This window comes from Saccostrea cucullata, unplaced genomic scaffold, assembly GCF_032062105.1.
Source record: "Saccostrea cucullata isolate Sc308-1 unplaced genomic scaffold, CSIRO_AGI_Scuc_v1 ctg18539, whole genome shotgun sequence".
NCBI classification, from domain to species: domain Eukaryota; kingdom Metazoa; phylum Mollusca; class Bivalvia; order Ostreida; family Ostreidae; genus Saccostrea; species Saccostrea cuccullata.
In genome coordinates this window covers 1-8,947 of record NW_026921800.1, presented here as the reverse complement: position 1 = coordinate 8,947, position 8,947 = coordinate 1, and the positions used below count along the sequence as shown (strand labels likewise).

The following is an 8,947-nucleotide window of genomic DNA, read 5'->3' as shown; positions in this document are numbered from 1 at the left end:
TATACTTTTCGTAAGTTTACATTACACTTTTAGCACCAAATGAATGTAACATGTCATCTGTGAACCTTTACTGAGTGTTATTTGTCTATATTTGCATTTTTATTGAAATATTTCGAATATTTTTCAAGTCTATTTCATTTTCCAGTTCTAAGGAGAACAAATTCTAAGAATTATCCACATTTCTGAACTTGTGACATGCTATTAAGTACGATGGCCGATATCAGCCTGTACATATTCTGACTGCTTTTAAAATTTTTACAGCTAAAATGTACATTGACATGTACAATTTGTAATGACAGTGCACACTTTGTGCTCTTAACTTTTGTTTGTACATGTACAAAATGGCAAAAAAGGCAAATGTCAAAACGAGAACGTTTGAACACATGCAATTAATTACAAATCCTGGTCGGAGAAAAACCATTAAATATGAATAAAATTGTACAAGACACCGAGAGGATGAGTTTTGCAATAAAAAGGGTACAAAAAAATAAAATAAAATGTAAAAATTTCTGTGGACATTAGATCTTAAGTTAAAACCTGTCTTCTTTTACTGAGAAGAATGAAAATTTCATAGATTAAAATCACCTTCCACAAACAGTTTTGACAATAAATTACCCCGTCCACCCCAGAAAATGATGACTGTATGGAAACTACACACGACACGTTTACACTCCTTTTCTGATCAAGAGTAAAGGAAAGTTGCAAAGGCCATTATAACTGGTTTCCATGAGTAAGAGTCTAACCATAATATAACGTAAGATTAAATTGTAATCTAAACTGTAACCTTTGACCTACATTTGAAAAACTTTACATTGTGTTTCATAAAGTGTACAGTAATTTTCCATAAACAATACTATGTTCAAAACAAAAGGTCTTAAGTGTTTACACTTTTGCTACCCTTAAAACGTCTTACAAGTGTACACCACGTCCAACTCGGCCCCCAGAATCGTGTTACCATTGGTGGCATAGTGTATCACAAACACATCTTGTTTTATTTGTTCAACTCTTTGTTGTTATACAATTTTATGCATATTTAATGGTTTTTTGCCGACCAGGATTTGTAATTAAATGCATATGTGTTTCAAACGTTCTCGTTTTGACATTTGCCTTTTTGCCATTTTGTACATGTACAGACAAAAGATAAGAGCACAAAGTGTGCACAGTCATTGCAAAATGAACATGTCCATGTACATTTTAGCTGTAAAAATTTTAAAAGCAGTCGGAATATGTACAGGCTTATATCGGTCATCGTAATTAAGTCTCCTCGAAAGAAAAAAATTGTTTGTAGCATCTGTCCTTAAAAGCTCTAAAACATAAAAAGAGCCGTTTTGGAAGGTAACCTGGTCCTCAATACTAGTTACAGTGGGATTGATATACTTTCTTTTTGTTATACAATTCCCACTGCAACAAGGGTTATACTTTAATTTGTGTTAAACTTATACAGTGTGTACTGTGATACATAATTATTATAAATATTGTGCAAAAATGTTTTTAATAAAATATTTTTGTATATGTATGAAAATAAAACGTCAATAACGTCAAAGATTGTGAAGGAACAATTTTTTGAAGAACCAGGTGAATTGTTATTAAGTAACATTGATTGTATCTATAATCCACTTAATTTATTTTACGAAGATTCATAATTTTGGAGCTTTGATTGATTAAAGTAAAATTGTTTCCTGCCGTCTTTTGAAAAAAAAATTAAATATTATTAATGTTAAAAATGTAATGGGCAATTGAAACTATTTATATTATTGTAAAATAGTAATTGAAAAAGACTTAACATTTCCAATAATATTTTTTATTCAATTCTTAAATGGAAATATGATGTACAGGAATTACAAGCCGAATATTGATCTGACGACTGGTGAGGAGTCAACGACTGGAGCTCCCCCTGTAAGGAAATTCTGGGCGGATGACGTCACTTCCAGAAATTCGTCATAGCAAATTTCTTTATACTCCGAAATATCTTGATACATTTGAAAAACATCTTGTAGCTCTTTTCCAAGCTCGGCCATGAGCTGCAAAAGAGCTCGCAGACCGTCGTTGTCACAATAAGCCGACAGATTCCTAACGGTGGCAATAACATCTGACTTCATTTCACTGAAATCAAAAATTCATTTAGAAAAAAAAGTAAAATTATTTTAAGGATTATTTCGAAATCAATTGTTTGTGGGCTTCTTTTAAAAAAAAAAAAAAAAAAAAAAAAAAACTTAAAAGCTATTCAAAATAATAAGGGACTTCTTTACCTGCATACGTCTGAATCGTTTCTTTTCAGTTTGCCCATCAAAGTAATGCCATCTATCACCAGGTCTTCAAAAAACATTTTCTGCACTTTGTCATTATTCATGCAGGCAATCAACTTGTCTAGCCCTGCAAATAGTTTTGTTTACAGTATGTACCTTCAAACAATTTTTTTAATTAGAATTTTTAAATATGGTTTATTTAAATTACAAAACTTACTCTTTTCTTTTATATGAGTATTTATAACATTTTTTAAATATATATTCAATTTATCTCCTGCTGTGTATAATTCCAGTATTTGCAGGCATGCTTTTGAATGTTTTGAGGAAAAATTGCTTGGTTGTGAATATTAATTTTTAAAAGTGGAAGTTGAATTTTTATAGTACAAATGGGTCACAAGAAAATCGCTTACAATAGAATTTCGGATGTAACTTTTTTCTATAAATGCATTTGAAAATGTGCATTTTGTTTCCTATATTTTTATATCATGTTATATAGAAGCAAAATTCGAGATCCAAGTGACATCATTTTACCGAATTTTCATATGTATAACTTTAATTTTGTTATACATTATATGAAAGGTTTTTTATTAATACAAAAACATGTACATGTGTTTACTTTTTACCGTTTAATGAAAAAAACGATTACGAGAGGATCTACCTGAATTTAACAATCTTTCACTTTTTTTAATGAAAATGTAATTGAATTTGGACAAGAATTTTCCAATGAGGAATAAAACATCAATTAATATCAAAATTAATGACTTCAAAATACATAACTCAAGCAAATTTTCTTTTCTCTTACATAAGAATGATTAGAAAAAATCAGAATGATAATTTTCAATATTTCTTTTATTTGAAATATAACTAAGAATTTTTAATTGCGTAATTAAAATGTCAAAATACACTATTTAAAATGTCCACCTGAAATTTGCAGTCAGAACATTTTTTTTTTCATTTCTAAAACATTTTTTTAACCGTACCTGTCAAGTTGTATTTTCGAACTTTTCACTTAAGTACCAGGTATATGGTACTAAATATTGTTGATAAAATGAACAAATTTCATGTATTATGTGAGAGAAGTAGGTAAATATCTTAGCACAGATATTTGAATTGAAGGGGGGTGATAATTTAATGATTGTTTTAAAAATCATTTTTTTTACATTGCGCTCTTTCAGCATAAATGCTTCCCACAGCGCTTTACAATACATTATTACCCCAGCAGACTAAACAATCCAGAGTCAGTGCAAGCAGCCGTTCAGGCGCTAGAACACTAACATTCTGACAATATCTTGCATTGTCTATAGCCAGATACCCCTTTTACACTTGGGTGTACAGTTGGGCGACACAACGTCCACTTGCTGCGGCCAGGATTCGAACTCACAACCTTTCGGTTTAGAGTCCGGCACCTTAACCACTAGACTACCGACGCTACGGTAAAATAATTCAATTATCCTTACTGATATTATATTTTCTTCCCTTGTTTAGCTAAGTTCAAAAGAAGAAAAAAGAAAAATTAACCCATGTTCAACCCTCCCCCCCCCCCCCCCCCGATACTTCAATTTATCTTTCAAAAAATAATCAAAGAATCTTAAGTCTTACTATAATCCTTGGTGCATACAATCCTGTCAAATGCTTCAACAAATTCCTTCACCCTTTTTTGCAACTTCTCTGGGATACATGGGTCTAAGCCACCGGGTACACAAGCCTTGTACATGTCGAGAACACTGTTTAAAACACGTAAGGTACATGTACATAATAACCTATCAAGTAAGTTTTTGGCTAAATAAATCTGAAAGGAAATGTTAGATTTTGAATTAAGTAGTATGTAAGTACTCGTTAATTTCGAACTACATTTTTGTTACACTGTAACTGTTTGAATTTACTTTATGGACAAACATTAAGAACAGTGGGGATTAATTGCAAATGGTCATTTGCTTAATTTAATAAATTTTCATGACAATTTGATTATTAAAATGACTCAACAAAGATTTAATTAAAATGAAATCGAATCAATCTTGTAAGTTCAAAAGTTGAATCTTACAGAAGATATTATTGACAATGAAAATTTTCTAAAAGATTGATTGTTTGTATGCTGTTTTACATCCCAGTCTAGAATTTTTCACTTATATCGAGATATGCCAGTGAAAGGCTTCAAATTTTGATGTTTACTCGGCACTCAATGCCATTGAGCAGGAACGGATCTTTATCTTGCTGGCACCTATTGTGCCACAGGAACTTAGTTTTTAAAATTTCTTCCGAATTACTCGAAACCTAACTGTTAAATGCCGAACGCATTACGAAGGAACAGTTGCTACATGTACCTATTTTTTTTTTCTCATTGACTTAGATCAGTCGCTACCGAGATTCGAACCCGCAACCTTCCAATCAGGGATCGAGAGGTCTACATGATGAGCTACGGTGATGGTAATTTTCTACATGACGTATAGTGCTTAAGATTTAGGAGCCTTTCTCATGGCAGTGATTTCTCCTTTGGACAGAACATTTTTTTCCAGAAAATACAATAAAATCAAGTTTATTCATGCCTGTAAAAAATGGATAAGTCTAGCCACATAAAATTTCCTTTTTATTTAATCAAATTCCTCGTTAACGTACTATAAAATTGAAAAAAGTGCAGACGTGTAGGGTTATTGGCAAAAAAGGAGAAAATTAAACATTGAGAGTCTACAATTTCTCAATAACTTGTATTTTTAACGTTTCAAAAGTGCATCATTTACAGATTATATACGTATATAATCGTACGTATTTATTAATGTTACGCAAACACGTGTTTGTGTTTGTTTATTCTTGACATCTATTGGCTGTTAGAATGGTCACCTAGTCAGGTGACATTCATATTCATAGCACGGGCTATTAGTGACCGTGAAAGAAATTTTGTATAGGGAAAGCCATTCGAAGGCTCTATTTCGTGCAGTCTGATAAGTCCAACCCATCCGCCCATTGCTTAGTTTTGAATATTATACTAGAATTATACTTTGTTGAAAATATTTATTTTCTATTTTGTAGAATTCGGACATTGATGAGGACAATAGAAAAAGAGATATAATATGTATTGTGTGTAATAATTAAACTGCGCTTTCAGAGCGCTTCATATCCTATTCCACGAGTTTGTGTTTATTTCATAAATGTTTTATGTTCGTTTGAGTGAAACGAATAAGAACATAATCGGATAGACATTGTATACACTATTCGAAGTTTATTATTTATTTGTCTAAGATTTCTCCGGAAGAGCATTGGATGGTCGAAAAAAAGTGGTTTTCAAACAGTTTATATCTTTACTATTGCTAAAAAAATAACATATTCTTAACTTAACTTATTCTTCTTTGAACGTGAGAGCGGCATTTATATTAGTACAAATATTTGAATTTCGGGGCGAATATTTTTTCTTATTAGACGGAAAGATATATTTTCTTCCCTTCGTTCAGTTCAGGTCAAAAGGAAAAAAAATCACACCTTTCAAAAATATGTAAGCACGATTTTTTTCTCATAACATTTATCAATCTTTCTTTATTATATTTTTTTTTGTGTGTGTTGTATTGAATTATTTCAAATTGCAAGAGTATTGAACTTAGCAGAGTAAAATAAGGTTGCTTTAATTTTTTTAAAAAAGTAATAAATACAATTTGTGATTAAACAGCAGTTGAGTCTGTACAATTTCAATTACAATAATATCCAAGTACATTTACTCACTTGCATCCAAAGCTAAAGAGCCCAGGTTTAAAGTGAAGTCGTTTTCCCTCTGGAGTTCGTATGAAGGTGATTCTTTCACTGAATTCTTTACGATAATTAACTTTACTCGCTAGACACACTTTTGTAGGACATCGAGGAAGAATCCCGGCTAGAGATAAAATAAAGGTAAATTTTAGTATTTAAAGAGTTTGTTTATGCTACATCTGAGAATTTCCCTAATATTTAACGTAACTCAAAAGAATCCTGCATTTTGCTGGACAGAGAGAGAGAGAGACGGAGAGAGCGACTCACCTTCATATAAGTCCACATAGAGTGTTGCAATAAAAAATACAGAGAAAAATCGAAAAGGAATCATTTCTAGATATTTTTATATGTCTTCTCGGCAGACCTATGTAATTTAACAACTGTTTATCTACCTTTAAATACTACAGTGTATCTTGGGTTATCAAATATGGAATGCAATGAGAAAAAGCGGCAATAACTGATTGTTCTTCATAATTGGACAATTTGAAGGCATTTGCTGCAATCATAATTGAAGCTTTTATCCCCCGCATTAACTTGAAAATGAAATATCTACTTTCATACGTAGACTGATATGAAGATTTGAATATATATTGTAAACTTTAAAAGCAAGTCATGCTAGAAAAAGGGTACGTTCTGTCACTACTTAACATGAAAATAGGTTATCGAAATGTATATATAGTAATATCAATTAATCAATCAAAAATTCTCTAAAGATGTGCTACATGAGCATAAATATTTCATTTTACTTTTTAAAAAGATTTTGTAGTATTTTAACAAATGTAATGTTAAATATATAATATATTGTAATGCATTTATACGATGTTTTTGTACTATAAATAGCCACTTTATCAATATTTCGAAGAATCTCGGAAATATTCTATTTGATGATGAAATCAGAAGCAACTGAATATTTATATATATTTATGATGTATAAGTATCCATTATAAGTCAAGTTTTTGCTGATTCTGAAATGTGTACAAAGTGAATAGGGGAGCACCAATTAGACATTGTAAACCCAAGAACTCGCCATCTTGAAGAAAGGCTATATATACATGTTTAACTGTTTCACGTTTTATTTAAAACAAACACCATCTTTAATGCATGTAAAATCTACGTTTGCCAACATATCTCTGGTAAAAATATCTCGAAAAAATGTTTTTAAATCAGCAAATTTTCAACGATCATGAACTATATTTGACTCTGACGCCAAATAACTTAAATTTCACCAAATTTCAAATTATCATTATTTGTATTCGTCATAAATTGGTTTACAAATTGAAATAAAATGAACCGCAATTATTTATAGTTGTACACATCAAATGAAATCTGCTTAATTAGACAATTATTTATTCATTCTCTCTCAGTGGAATTTATTCAAAGTAGCTAAACTAAAGAAATAGAAATGGAAATATCTCAAAATAGAATCCTATACTTTGTATTTTTTTCTCCAAAAATTAAATGTTGAGTTTCTTTCGAGTGTCAATTCATCAAAATAACATTCTTTTTTTTTTTTTTTTTTTTTTTTTTAACATCTAATGCAGTTTATGTCTATGCTGCATATACCATGATATTTTCCTTTCTTTTTTTTTTCTCTTTGATAACTCTTAGAAAGTTATGTGATTTGATTTCTTGATCTTTCTGTCGGCATGTAAAGGATGATATCTGACACAACTGCTATCTGGGGTCCACTTTTCTACGAGGAATAATATTTAATATACAAAGATTTTGATAGTTTTCAAACATGAATAAATGTTACGCATTTTAAAAAGTTTCAATAGTTCCGACATGAACATTTTAATTATAAGGAATACTGCACTATCCATGATTTTTAGACAATATCGTACTATTGACAAGCAAGTTGATGAAACAAGAATATCAGCAGTCTCGTTATTTTTTAAAGTCATCATTTCGTAATTTCTATGGTCGATACGATGATCTTGTCAGGAAATACAATTTATCATTAAGTCAAATGCTGACTGACGTTTTTCATACTTATTGTTAGTCCATTATTCATACATGAATTGACGACGGATTTTTCTATCATTTCCCGATCATGACAAGGAGCATGCGGGTGTGACCGGTCAGCAGGAGGTACTCACTCCTCCAGGGCACCTGATCCCACCTCTGATTTTTAGAGGTCCGTGTTTGCTCTTCTCCTTTTGTATTGGTTTATGGACTTTAAAATTGAATACTGTTCGTTTTCTCTATACCCTTCTTCTTACCCTATCGTGGCAAAATCCGGCCTGGTTTGTGACAATATAATCTTGTATGAAATTAGACTAGGCGGTCTTAGTACAATAGAGGGATATGCATGTCCGAGGAGTCTACCTTGTATGACTATTGTTATTATTTCGCACATAGTTTATTTACTATTACTACTATTACTATATGGTTTACTACTTGTTTACTTTTTTATCACAGACACGTGGTTTAGATCAATTTACATTTATATCTTCCTCTACATTTCAAACTTTTATAATTGTTAGTCAAGTCTGTTTATACTTAAAAATGTCTGTTTCTATTTGTTTTTTGTGAGATACTGGGCAAAAAAAGTTAAGGATCATCGAATAAAATATGTTTAAAAAATACTGTATCAAAGAAAACAAAATGCAGGTTTAAATTTAGTATCATATTTTGTATTTAAAACGTAAAAATTAAACATTGGATGTGATAAATTTGTTTGAACACACGCTACAAATTGTTCATTACGGTCACTTTAGAATTCGGCGTGTTAGTAGTAGACCTGAAAATATTTTTTTTTCAGAAGAGTCAAATTACATCACTAAAATGATTGCCAGTATTTTGTATGACCTCCTGCGAGGTGCTGCAGCACAGACCGACGCTGCCCAGCAGCCGTCCAAGGTTAGCCTGAGGGATCTGTTGCCATTCCTCCTGCAATGCTGTCTGAAGCTCCCGTCGATTTTGTGGAAGTGTATGACGAACTGAAATGCGTTGCTAAAGAATGTTCC

General features: G+C 31.3%; 1 protein-coding gene across 1 annotated transcript; it reads right to left on the bottom strand.

The window, feature by feature from the left end:
* Positions 1-1,785: 1,785 nt before the first annotated feature.
* Positions 1,786-6,354, bottom strand: LOC134260731 (uncharacterized). The gene is made up of 5 exons (XM_062743279.1): positions 6,246-6,354; positions 5,955-6,102; positions 3,846-3,970; positions 2,250-2,373; positions 1,786-2,103 (listed from the first exon to the last, which is right to left on the bottom strand). The coding sequence occupies exons 1-5, from the start codon at positions 6,307-6,309 to the stop codon at positions 1,839-1,841; spliced, it is 726 nt and encodes a 241-aa protein (XP_062599263.1). The 5' UTR covers positions 6,310-6,354; the 3' UTR covers positions 1,786-1,838.
* Positions 6,355-8,947: the final 2,593 nt, after the last annotated feature.

Coding starts and splice junctions, on each gene's coding strand:
- LOC134260731 (XM_062743279.1), bottom strand. CDS start 6,309: ATGATTCCTTTTCGATTTTTCTCTGTATTTTTTATTGCAACACTCTAT. Junction 3,971..5,954: donor CTCTTTAGCTTTGGATGCAA/GTGAGTAAATGT, acceptor TGTTTTAAACAG/TGTTCTCGACATGTACAAGG. Junction 2,104..2,249: donor AACGATTCAGACGTATGCAG/GTAAAGAAGTCC, acceptor TTTTGATTTCAG/TGAAATGAAGTCAGATGTTA.